Raw genomic sequence first — 13,643 nt, forward strand, 5'->3', positions numbered from 1 at the left:
GAACAAAATTTTCTGAAGTCAGATGAGTCAGATGACCTTTAGCAGTTCTTGACGCAACTTTAGTGAGTATGGATGTCTGTAGAAAGGTTTGTGTAAATCAGACTCACAGTGTAGGAGTTATAACTTTTACAAGGTCAACATTTTTACCTTTATGTATAGACTATAGAGCCCACATCAGGCCGATTGAGGTCAAATGTTGTGCAGGTAATGCAGAATTCCAATCATTGTTGGAAATGTAATTTTCCATTTATCATCTCACTTGCAAAATGGCAGTAAGAGAAGAAGGATAAATAAAGACAACAATAGGGTTTAAGCCCTTTAAGGCGGAACCTACTCTAAGTACATTGTCTGTGAGCCTGCTATAATTCATGCGTATGGTCAGATTTTATTTTCATGAAGTACAAGTACATCGTACACATCCACACACAAATAAACTAAGTATGAAAGAGCGGAGGAGTGCGATGAGCTTGAAGTAGTGACAGACACAGTGGTGAGAAAACTTATCTCACCTAATAACAGATTGCAGCCTGACAGCACCAGATGTAATTCATTAATTTAAACAGATAATAAATAAATAATAAAATGTCACCTTATAAACCCTGCTTTTCACTTTTGTTGTTTTGGCATTTTTAAGATGAGTTATGGACATTATACGTAAGTACTGTAAGTACTACTGACCATGTCAATAGGATTCCGGACCCTTTGAAGGTTCAATATTTACGTTCCATTGAAACGTTTGGTTTTGTTGGCAGCCTCGTTAAATCAGTGACACACATAGAGGTCTGCAGGCAAAGCCAGATTTATACTTTGCTGTATGATGGTCTCTCTAGCTGAAAATAGCCGATCTACAAGCTCTCAGCACCACAATGCAACGTGTCATAGGACAGAGTATAAATCAAGTGTTATTGCTGCTCATCGCATCTGGTTTGGATACCTGAGAATAAAACACAACACAGCAGATCTGCGCAGATATTTGTTATGCCTATTGCCTATGCCTATGTCTAGAGAGAAAGCTCTGAGGAACAGCCTCTTGGGGGGAGAATATGAGAAACCTTGAGGTGCACAAACGCTAAGGGTGAGAAACTATAATAATTTCAACAGAATAGCAAAGGTGACAAATGTCACTGACATTCAGATTGACATCATAATGTTAGTGAAGTCATACATCAAACCTAGACCACTAACTCATTAACCTTTTTTTGCGAAGACACACATTTTATATTTTACTTACCAAGTCTTAAACTATGTCTAAACTATGATACATTCAGGTCTATTAAGCACTTCCAATAATATGACATATAAGATTACAGTAATATGAGCTGGGGGCGTGAGGTATGTCATATTGCAATTTTAAGCGTGTTAAGAAGCGCTTTCGACACCCCGTGGAGTGCGCAAAACGGCCTTGAATTAGTCATGGGAGTGTTTAAGGCGTGTTTGAGAGTTACCCAATCAACATGTCCGTACTATTTTCTTTACCAGTCAGCTGATGTCACATACGGAATGCGCACTTTGGGGATCGTTATTACATTTCTTCAGGCTGGCACCATAGAAGACATGACATATGACTTTGTCACATTTGGGTTAATTATTCCTATTGCACTGCATGCTGTCACCTTTATGCCTCAAAATAAGTTGTTTCTATTGAGAAACACCAGTAAAATTATATTTTAATTTAAATTATAATTATATTATATTTGAAATGAGTAATGAGTTGAATGCGTGGTGCCTATGCCCGTGATGGTATGGTCCCGTGATGGTATGGTCTTCGCTCGTAGCATTTTATTGAAGAAGACTTGGATTGAGTGTGATACAGCGTATGAAAGCACACTTCTCAAGGATTATGGAGATGTTTTTATTTTATTTTAAGGTTGAGAAATGAAATAATTATGGCCGTTTCTAATCTCAACATTTCAAAAATAAAAGACGTCTTTTGCTGCGCTGTTGCCATGTCTCATAGAAACAAGTAAATAGGTCTATAAAAATAATCCCAAAATAAGCGCATATAACAGGGGTCTGTAACCTATTTTAAATGAAGTGCCATGTTTTTATTTTCTAGATAGTGAGTCTGCTATATCCAGATTAATTTTTATGACACCACATTAAAATAAAAAACATATTTTGATTGTCCACAAATATAAAGTTCTTCCATCTTTTTAAATATTTTCTTGCACATTGTTATAATGATCATTATATATCCGCCTGCAGTCAGAGTTCATAGTTTTAATGAATGAATGTGATTCATTGTGAGCTGGTAGATCTGCTATTTTCAAAAGTAAAAATGTAATTACATTTTTGTATTAGCCGTCCTTAGTTGGGCAAATGCATTCATCTGGGGATCCTTGACATGGGAATGTGCTGTGTGAGGATCACTGGTTTAAACAACATTAGGAGAAACCTTTAGAAACAAGAAAAGCAACCACAACTACCAATATTTACAAGCAACTTTACAGAAAAAGAAGCCGCTTATAATAAACAGACTTGGCAACACTCCAGCAGCGTCCCAGAGCCGCTCAAGTGTAAAATCAAACAGTGCTTTATCTGCTTTTTGCGTTTATGAGGTGCCTAGACCCACGTCTAATCGTTATGCGCAGGTCAAGGGGCTTAATAGCAAATTGCGCAAAGCGAAATTAATTAACATATGGACACTCCCACAATGCTAAAATATTCAGGAACGCCGTATGCCATACGTGTGTGCGTTCAACACGGGACGATAAGACTTCTATAATACCATTGTGCGCAGAGCGAGGCCAATATAGGCCAATTTATGTATTACCTCATTGTAAAACGGACATTCAAAATGGGGCCCATTGTCTGGCCACACAACATCATGGGAGTGAGACTCTTTGCACATACGGTAAATGAATGAAGGTCATCGCACACTAGGTGCTAGTCAACTATAACTACAGGCAATAGGCTTATAGAACTATGGGCTGCTTACATGAACTTGATGCCAGAGCTCAGAATTAAAAAATGGACCTATTGTGGTTGAAGTATCACACAACATCACATAGAGAAAAGCCTCATAGATACCGCTGCGTTCTGCATGCTTTCCACAAACACTGGCTATATACTTGGCTCCATCTCTGACATTTTTTGGCGAAACATTTAGTTTTGTTGTTTTCCCTCCCTACCAGGTGTGCCGTACTCTGAAAACTAGGCGTTTCTCTACTTGAGTATTTGTATATCGTCATGTATAATGTTTTTGTTACCTGCCTTGGTGCTACGAATGCAAAGTAGCGTTCTTGCTAATTCTGGCATGTTTACATCTTCTATTTTCTAATATTCTGTACCCCTCAAATGAACAAATAAGTGTTTTCATGTCATTGGGTTAATTATTATTATTATTATTTGTTATATTGTGTAACATTAGAGAAACACGTGTAGCGATACAGATACAAGCAAGCAGAAACCATTAGGTTTAGGAGTGAAAGGTGGTGGTTCGGAGGTGGTCAATTCTCACCTTTTCGGCCAGATGTTTCAGCGCGTCCCTCAGGCCAGGGGCCGAGCGCTCCTGGGCCGTTTGCAGCAGCTCGTCGGCCAGGCTGGAGATGAGAGGCTGAAGCTGGCTTATCGTGCTCAGTACTTCCTGGGCTTTGGCTGTGTGCTCTGGGGAGTAGTAGATACACTGGTACGCTGTGCTGAAGCTTTAGAGAGAGAGAGAGAGAGAGAGGGGGGGGGTAAATATAGATGCTTTGTTAATATTGTTCTTGACTTTCATGCGATAATACAGCAAAACTTGAACTTGAGATGGTTTGTTTGGGGTTGGTGGTGACTGGTGAAGTGATGAGAACATAAGAGAGGAAGGGGAGAGAGAAAGTCTTCGGTTATTCAGGAGCATTGCTTTTATATACAAAAAGCTCCACTTTGTTGCTCACAGCTCACAGGCCTATCCTATGGATGGACTCAATGACATTTTCAAAGATTCCATGGGATTTATCAAAAGTGCATCTATAACTATAATAAATTACATACATACAAACATAATTGGTTTCCTCTGAACAAAACAACCTCATGTTCAAGGACAGTATTATCCTGCCCCCCCACCCAGATACAGCCTGAAATCAAAGCTAAAAGAATTGCATAAGGTTGAAGGTTGGGTCGATGATAATATAGCCAGAAGCTCAAGCCCACACAGTTATTTAGATCCAATCAATGTCTGCTGACAGAGTATCCACTGCCTCAAGAGTTATGAAACATGCAGCCATTGTGGGAAACATTCATTATGGCAGTTCATTTCTTTTCCGGGCACGTGTATGTGACATGATTGTGAATTGTAGTGCGAGACGAGGGTTCTGTTGTCACACCGTTATTTTGTCCAATTTACAAACTGTACTGGTCCATTGATTGAGCTGGGTGGGGTGTTGGGTAATTACAAACAGGCCTCTCTTGGATCCTTTAACCATATTACCTGGTAACACAATATGGCATATTCATTCTCTGAAGGCATTAGTGAGCCCTGCTGCCAAAATCAGTTGGATGTTACTGGAGCCATGTTTGGAGTTATTTACATTGCAGGAGGCTTGGGATTCCTTCCTTTCTACCGGTGTCTATACTGTCAGTGTCTACACTGTACAATTCAGAATGTTAATTATCTTACAGTGTGCAAATGGAACCAAATGGACTGATAAGGGTGCAAGTTGTAACTGTACTGATGCTCTTTTTTCATGCTACACCAGTATTAATTTTGTTGACTAAAACTATGACAAAACATGTTTGTCGACTACATTATTTCACTGATGAAAACTAAATAAAAAATGAAATAAAAACAAGCCTGTGATGACTAAAACTAAAAATATGTTTACAATTTCGTAAAACAAATAAAATTGAGACCAAAATGAATCTTGATTGAATAAAATGACTAAAACTTAATGGAATTTTATTCAAAAGACTAGGACTTAATCTAAATAAACATTTGCTGTCATAATGAACATTACGCTTATGTACACCAAATGTCTTCGGCAATCGATTGATTGATTGATTTGAATAACAAGTTGCAAACAGTAGACCTACAGACATTACGCAAGCAAAGCTAAAAGGATAACGCTGAGGGCTCACATCGTTGCCCAACGTTCCCCCCAGAACGAGGATGCTGCATGGGTTAATAACGTGCCCGGAGCAGTTGTGTGTGCATATGTAACACCCAGGATTTGAACCCTGGTCTCCCGCATGGAAAGCTATCATCTTAACCACTAGCCTAAAGGGGATTCCCCTCTGGGTGTTTAATCACTGAGCCACTACTGCTACACATACAGTATGTGTGTGTGTGTGTGTGTGTGTGTGTGTGTGTGTGTGTGTGTGTGTGTGTGTGTGTGTGTGTGTGTGTGTGTGCGCGCGCGCGCGCGCGTGCGTGCGTGCGTGCGTGTGCGCGCGTGCATGTGTGCCTGTGTGTTCATGTGTGCGCGCATCTACAGCATGTGTTTGCAAATTGGGTGTGTGTGTATGTCCGTGTTCACATTACATTTCATTGTGGTGTTGCAGCAGCATCTTTACATGTTTTCCCAGTGGCTGAACTGCACTGCCTGTCCAATCACTGTCAGACAACATATTCACCTCGTGCATAATTAATACCCCAGCATAATTTCTGGGCAGCTATTTAAACTCAGACGCACCCACATGCATGAGCATGTACACGCACACACGTTTGTATTACTATAGTTGTGAGGGCATCAACATTTTAGGACGCCATTGAAAATAGTTCTCACTCGCACACACACACACACACACACACACACACACACACACACACACAATTAGTTCCTAGTTCTCTAGAGAGAGAGAGAGATCGCCGACTTGCGAGGGCATTAAGGTACTCCCATTACTTGTGGTAATGTTCTTCCATTTTAGTTGTGTGTGATGAAGAAAGATGCATCCTAAGACAAATCCCCCTTTGAGACAAAAAACATCCCTACCTGCACAGGGGCAGATTGGAAGGAAGCTAGCCACTGCGCTGCTACTTCCACAGGCTAGCTTTATTAAAATCCTAGCCTTATCACAGCTAATGAGCCCCTTGGAGAACGGCCACTCACTGCCTCTGAACCAAACAAAGGCCTCAATAAAAATGGAGGACACAGAGAGAGAGAGAGAGAGAGAGAGAGAGAGAGAGAGAGAGAGAGAAACCCAGTGTGAGTATATCCAGCCATACAGAACTGACACCCCATGACCATTCTAGCCTTTCATACTGACTGGCTGTCAGTATGAAATGGCTGTGCTGTGTCGCTCCTACCTGTCCAGCAGATGTCAATTACACATTTCAATTCAAAGGGCTTTATTGACATAAGAAAATGTACGTTTACATTGCCAATGCAAAAAGTGGAACAATACAATAAAAATAAAATGTATTTTTATGTACCCAGGTCTATTATATGTGTAGTAATTCTGCTTTGTCACAAGATGGGGCACTTTCCTAACATTCCGTGTGGTCTCATTAGTATGCCCGAAATAAAATGTAGGCATGTTACGAGAAGTGTCAGTGAATCCATGCTATGAGTCTGGCCGAGCCAGGCTATAGGTCTCCACTAGTGATGGACAGTAACTAAGTACATTTACTTAAGTACTGTACTTATACAGTAAGTACAATTTTGAGGTATTTGTACTTTACTGGAGTATTTCCAATACTTTTACTTCTACTCCACTACATCTCAGAACCAACATTTTTACTTTTACTCCACTACAATGATTTGAAAACTTTAGTTAGGCTACTAGTTAATTTTGATTAGAAAACATACATTAATCACTTCAACCCTATATACATTTCGTCTATTTGAAAATAGCAGATCTACAAGCCCACAACGTGTCACATCGCAACACATTGGTTGGCTATTTTCATTTGAATTTGGGAATTGTAACATTACATCTACATTGCAGTATTTATACTTTTACTTAAGTAAACATGTGAGTACTGTCTCCACCAGGTCAGGATGTTTGTTGTGGGCGTGCATGGTTTGGTATTGAGTGATCATAGAAGTATCAGTTAATAGCCAATAGACAATATGGGAATGTTAAAACATAGTGGAAATGTGTAATCTGTGTTCATTATTTGAGGAAAATGTTCAAAATGGGCCACACCTGCAAACTTTAGAAGCCAACCGGAACCACGATAGAAAAGATCAATATAAAAAAGGTCAGACAGATTCCATGACTCTAAAGATCATGTGTACCGATTTGCGTGATTTCTTTTGGATTTGGATGAAATCTGAAGGACTAATATTAAAAAATGTGTTTCAAATAAGTTGGCCTCCTAGTGGTATAAAATAGCAGGCCAGAGGTTTTTCCTTGGTCCCGTCGCGGTAGATGTAATCATACCTCCCGTTGTCCATCGGCTACATTGCTACAGCCACATCCGGTCCATCGGTAAAATACGGTCCGCTACTATAAATCGCCGGGCGCTATGATTTAATGGATTAATCAGAGGTTCCCAACCACCGGTACGTGGACCGGTGCCGGTCCGCGGGACACTGGTACGCGAGAGTGGAATTCCATGTTTTCCCGTCGTATAAAAATCCATTTGAAAACACTGAGAAAAGAGAGAGGACAAACACCAGAACAGACAAGATGGCCGTTGCACGTAGAGCGCAACGCTCAATCACCCATTGGAATGCAGGCTTCCTTTGTATCCTACTCGTCTCTTTCAAAACACTTCTGATTGTGCGGTGGGTGGAGGACGGACGGACGGACGACGACGCACCAAACGGTGGTGAAAGGTTGACTCGTCTGTTCACTGACTGATTTATAAACGGCTTCGAGTCAGTGTTACTTCCATGTTGCGTAGCACTGTCCAATCTTTGGTATCTTTACGTTCATGTATGCTCTGCGGGCAGCAGCAGCTGTAGGCTATTTTGTCACGATCGCGCTAATGAAACCAAACGCTATACACGGTGACGGTACAGGATTATTATTTCATGTCAAAACGAAAAGATGATGTTATCCAGGTAAAGTAGTGGCCTAATGCCTAATGTGTCACTCTGCATGTTTAACTAAGTTTTCCACATGTCCAAAGCAATTTATGACATAAGCCTAACCCTTTAAAAAAAATCATACTATCATTGTTGATAATTATATAACGTCATTTAGGTCAATGATATATCACAATAATAGGCCTATAGCAGCGGGTATAGCCTATTTAAGGGCCAGTCAACTGTCTTCCATGAGAACGTTAGGTTTTGGTTTTGGTGACCCTACCCCCAACCCGTCCCCCCCCGTCGGTCCGTGGACATTTTATGAACTGTCAGACGGTCCGTGACTATATAAAGGTTTGGAACCCCTGGATTAAATAACCACAGGCAATCGGAGTGTTAACAAAAACCTTTTGTTTAAACCAAAAAATATCACTTACTCTACCTTTAATTGAACTCTTAAAGTGCAAAAATGTATTAAATGATCACTTTACTGTGAAGGAGGACAAGAAAATCCAATAGGAGTGCGCTGAGAAAGTGAGTTGGGGATGGTGCGGCAGAAGACACAGAGAAGAAAGCTGAGATTCAATAACGGCCTTGTTGACACATAAGTACAAATCCAATCCCATTAGTGAGCCCATGCAGTCACTAATGAATGCAGGGACCTACCACCTGATGCTGGAGGAATTGATCCACTCGTAAGGCTTGGCTAAATCAAGGGAACTTGAATTGCCTCATCAGCAGTACTGTCAAGCAGTACTGTCCAAGCACTCACGTGTAAGTCAAGATGGCAAACCAAGTAAAGTTATCGACCAGCAGTTCTCAATCTTTTCTAGATCAGGGCCCACATGAAAATCATGAAAGTGTTCACGGCCCACCCGTCTGACCACTTAACGAGGCAGCCTATCGCCCGATCTGCAGTCCATCTGACCACTTAAGTGGTCAAATGAATGAGCAACGTGCGTTTTCAGAGAATGTTTATCGTATTTTGTTTTGTTTTTTGTATTGAGTTGTGCTTTAAATGTACTGTAATTCTGCAAACAGTTAATAAATACTTCAATCAATCAATCGATTATGTTCTGGCTTGGATCAATGAAACCAATGTAGTAGTATACTTGATGTGCTTATTTATTGGTATGTATCAATCATAGGTATGAATATACCTGTAGGCCCCAGTCTACCATTGATTTAAACAGTATAAACCCATAACATGAATGTGTATAATGTGAAGAAAGCACATAGATGGGAAAGGTGCACATCTGAACAGAAGTAAGTACTCCAATTAATTTTAAAGTATGTCATGTGCTACGTTTCTCCTAAGCTTATTAAGGCAAATTCATGACAATCGTATTTAATAAAAACTCAATTAACTATTCAAGTCTTAATTAATTTCCCTCAAGATGGTTGTCAGTTTAGGTTTGCATCACACTCAAGCAATTTATATATCACTTTACTTAATAAGGTGTAATTTATGGGAGGTCTAAGTATGTTGTACTGAATCTCGTATACTGAGGACTGTATAGAAATCTCCTTTGGATAAAATAATCCATTAAATAGCATCCACAGTATTATGCTAGACAATTTGATTAGGAACCAGTATTTTAGACTACATCATCTGAATCAAGGTTTGGGTACTTCTGTAGTGGAGTTCAGACGTGTAAATTAATCACTACTCATGAAGACCATGAAAGTTGAATCATAGCATGCAAATAAAAGTTCCATACTGTACTTTTAATTTAAGTAGTACAGTATTTATTATACTGATCACATTTGGCCAAAGAAGTACGCCTTCACCACACTAGTCATGGCCATGCAGTTCGTCAATGTGGGAGCGATGCTAAATTACAAACTGTGTGCGCCTTCTCTTCTCATGGCGATTATAAAGACACCTGGAAGTCACTGTAGGCTATCTATGTGTTTGGGGCAGCAACAAAATGATCAACAATAGCCTACGGGGAACCAGCGTACAGAACTTGTTATAGAAAGCACACATTGCTGTGTGTAACAGCTTTCCTCCAGTTTGACAATTATATGTAAATATTGTGATGGGAATGTATTGGGTTCATTATTCTTGCAGTTATTCCAGGGAGAGAATTTCTTTAATTTGTGTTAATCCTTGCAATCTCAAATTCCTAGAGGGACTCGTATTCACATAATTCACACAAAAATTAATGAAGGGCATCTGTCTGGGTTGAAACATTATGATTTTGATTTGTGAACCGATTTAACCTAAGAAGTTACCACAAATCCCTCAAAGTAAATCAATGGGAGCACAATGTGTATTGGCATGTTTATGTAGGATTTTAATAGAACAAAAATACCGTCTGATGAAGAGCAGAGAGGCTCGAAATGTCATGTCTTCTATGGTGTAGAGCTGGGAGGGAATTCATGAAAATTAAGTTTTCGATTTTTGGCATGGTGTTAGGTACGGTATGGGTAGACCTATAAGGTTTTCAAAAACCATCACAAACGAGTTGGGCTCGCCCCCTAGTGGTCTGTTTGCAATGAATCCAATATTAGATAAGTCAGATTGAAACCCCAAATAATTGATAGAATTAAATTATCAATGGATTATGCTACTATTGGGTATGCTACACTAAGATTACATATCCCGAACTTTTATTATGTTATTTAGCATACCAAATAGTAATAGAATCCATTGGAAATATATTCTATCAATTATTTTGACATAACAACATTTATGATGCTAAGGACGTGTATACACGACACAGTTTGCGGGCCTTGCTATTATCTCTGAATCTACGGCGCTGTCCATGGTTTTGATCAGAACGACGATGTTCTGAGATCAGACTTACTAGCGCGAGGTAGTTATATTATTATATCATTATACCTCCCGGTTTTTGGGGGAAATGGAAGGCGGGCTTTTCAGAGTAAAATCTGCCCATCTGCTTGGCACTCTGGCCCATTATTCTGAAAAATTCCCCCGCTAAAGTAGTGCTAATATTGGATCCATTGTAAACAGACCACTAGGAGGCGAGCCCAACTCATTTGCGATGGTTTTTCAAAACCTTATGCCCATACCTAACACCATGCCAAATATCAAAAACGTGTCACCAAGTGCACAATCTTGATGATTTTGGCCGAATTCCCTCCCAGCTAGTAAGGAACCTTAATACATATTTTTTAAGCTTTTAGAGCATTACTCAGTGTACTCAGTGTTACTGTACTTTCTATGTAGGATTTTAATACATCAAACATGCAAGTTTATCATACAGTTTAGTAGTATGATGTAATTCCTTATGCCGGTAAACGTCACATCTACAGTATCTGTGTTACAAAATTGTGCTGTCAGGCAGCAATAACCTTAATCTGATAATCTCCCTATTTCAACTTTTTACGTTTTATTTTGTGAAAATTAAGGCCCTACTTTGTCGTACAAGACTGTCCCACAAAAGTTGTAATAGCCGATCTACTAGCCTGGCCCAGCCAGTGTGATTTCTGGTCTAGAGGGGCGGATTCAAATTTGCCTGCGAAAACAGCCGGTGGGTCCTATTGGTTCACTGATCTGTGATGACCGCCTTGAAACCGCTGAAAAATTTGGTGACATCAGTGTTGTCTGCTGTTTTCTACTAGGGAGGGGAGGGCGGAGGTGGGTGGAGGTAGGCGGAGGCGGGCGCTCAGATCGGTGAACCAATATTATCCAGTGCATTGTCCCGGCAGCACCGCCCCCTCTATACCAGAATAGCTGGGCCAGGCTATTATTTGATAAACTTGACACCTAGTCTTACAAAATTATTGCTGACATGAAAGTAAACCTTACAATATACTATTACTAAGTAACAAAGTTACCCAACTTCCATTATTCACTTTTTCCTTTTTTTCTTATGTTTTGTACAGAATTGAATTTTGTTATTACCAGTGGTAGATACTGCTGCTTTTCATTCTAGCCATTATCTAACCAGGGACTAATTTAGACCTAGGACACCAGGTGAATGCAATTAACTATCCCATAGAAAAGCACCATTAATCTAGGTCCCGAGGAACAGTGTTGGAGCCATGTAACCACCAAATCCCTTTGCCTTCGGTTTAAGGAAATACCCTACCCATGCTAGAAAAAAAGGTTTATCTGGGGGGAGTTTCTAGCAAATATTTGGACATTCATCCTTACCACCTCAGTTGATAATGACTTAACCCACTTGCTAATTCTTAAAGTAGGCCACAGATTTCCCTGTATCCCTCTCGTGTGCACACAGTTTATTAATCTGCACATGAGCCTGTCTCGTATTTCGCTAGGGCACATTTCACACAAGCAAACAGAGACAAGGGGTCTAGGAAAAAACACTCTCCCCTCAGACATGACTTCTCCAGTGATGATTCAAGGGCAGCAATCTATCTTGAGTCGTGAGTGAGTGTACAAGTCCAGTCATTAGCAGACATTACTAAAACTAGCAACAACAGCGACGATTAGCAAAAACTTCCTCTTTCCCTCGTATCTTTTTTTCCCCCTCTTCATAAGCCTAAATGATCAATAGGAATTGGTTTTGACAGTAATGAGAGAGGGAGAGAGGAGAAGTGAGCTCGGTGGGGCCTGGTGGTCTAATTAAGCCAGCGTCTCCGCCGTTCGGCTAATTAATAGTGGAGAGGGGAAATTAATGTAGTGCTCCTGGCCTGCTGCTGACAAGCTGCGGGGGCAAAATGCGGCGACGTCAGCAGTATGGCCCCCGTGGCACCCCAGGTGACTTCCAACGCCTCCTTCGTCATTTAGACAGCTGCGGTGGACTGCTACAGACATTGCGACCAATGTTGCCAGATTTTGCGAGAGAAATAAGCAACCATGTCTATGAAAACAAGCCCAAAAGAAGTGACTACCAGTATATCAGTTTAAACCTTTGTAGATCTTCCATTTTCCAAACATCTCGAAATAAATAACTCCCCATGACATTGTATGGGGAGTTCCTGGCCCGAGACAGTTTCAGATGGCGGTTTCCGTACAAATACATATTAATTTGGGAGGGTCTTGACCTGAACATGTCTCACAACCACTGGTTTAAACAACATTAGAAAGTCGCTTATAATAAGCAGACATGGCAACACTGGCTACGACCGCAGTAGACAATGAAACAAAAAAAGGGTGCCTCAGGAAGGTCTGTGTTCTGAAACGCCATGTGTTTACCGTTTGGCGATATTATACAACAGGGACATTGTTACATTTAACCACAAACTGGGTCCGTGTCCTTCCTTAGCCTCTCTCTCTCTCCCTCTCTCAATGCAGCCAGGTATTGAAATCCTGTGCCCTATGAGAGACTACTGTAACCTCAACCAAAAAATAAGGGAGATGTGTGTCATAGTCAGGCAACCGGAAGAAGACTAGATGTGCCACTCTTCCACACAGCTTGACGCAAAAGACTATAGCTAACTTCAAACCTCCCAAGAGCTGGGCAATGCGCTCCTGTTCACACAGCCATTTTGTTTTCCAGCACACCAAGTGGACACATTATGCTGATATGTACACTGACAGCTGCCACTCAAAACCTAGGCACACCCAGTTTTTGCTTCTAGCTTCGTGCTTCTAGCTTCATGTTTTTTTGTGTGTCACTCCAATGTGAACAAAGCATTACTGCAGTGCGGTCTGACCCATCTGCTCTGGGGGACATCTGTTTCCGATGAACCCTCCAACACAAACTTGACCCTGTGTTTAATGGACAATGACCTCACAGTTTAACCTGAACAGCGAGGGTTCTACACTTATAGAAGGCAATGCTGATGTGTTCTCTACTGCAGTAATTCTCA

The 13,643-nt window shown here is 40.6% G+C and overlaps 1 protein-coding gene across 10 annotated transcripts in view; it reads right to left on the reverse strand.

Moving 5' to 3' along the window:
- inpp4b (inositol polyphosphate-4-phosphatase type II B) overlaps positions 1-13,643 on the reverse strand; it is a 252,621-nt gene that overhangs the window by 34,461 nt on the left and 204,517 nt on the right. For all 10 annotated transcript variants that reach the window (XM_080759694.1, XM_080759692.1, XM_080759696.1 and 7 more), the window contains one exon: positions 3,461-3,644. In XM_080759694.1, the coding sequence (XP_080615820.1) occupies positions 3,461-3,644 (184 nt within the window). The remainder of the gene's footprint in view (positions 1-3,460; positions 3,645-13,643) is intronic.

The sequence above is a fragment of the Protomyctophum bolini genome (genome assembly GCF_963924005.1).
Source record: "Protomyctophum bolini genome assembly, chromosome: 3".
NCBI classification, from domain to species: domain Eukaryota; kingdom Metazoa; phylum Chordata; class Actinopteri; order Myctophiformes; family Myctophidae; genus Protomyctophum; species Protomyctophum bolini.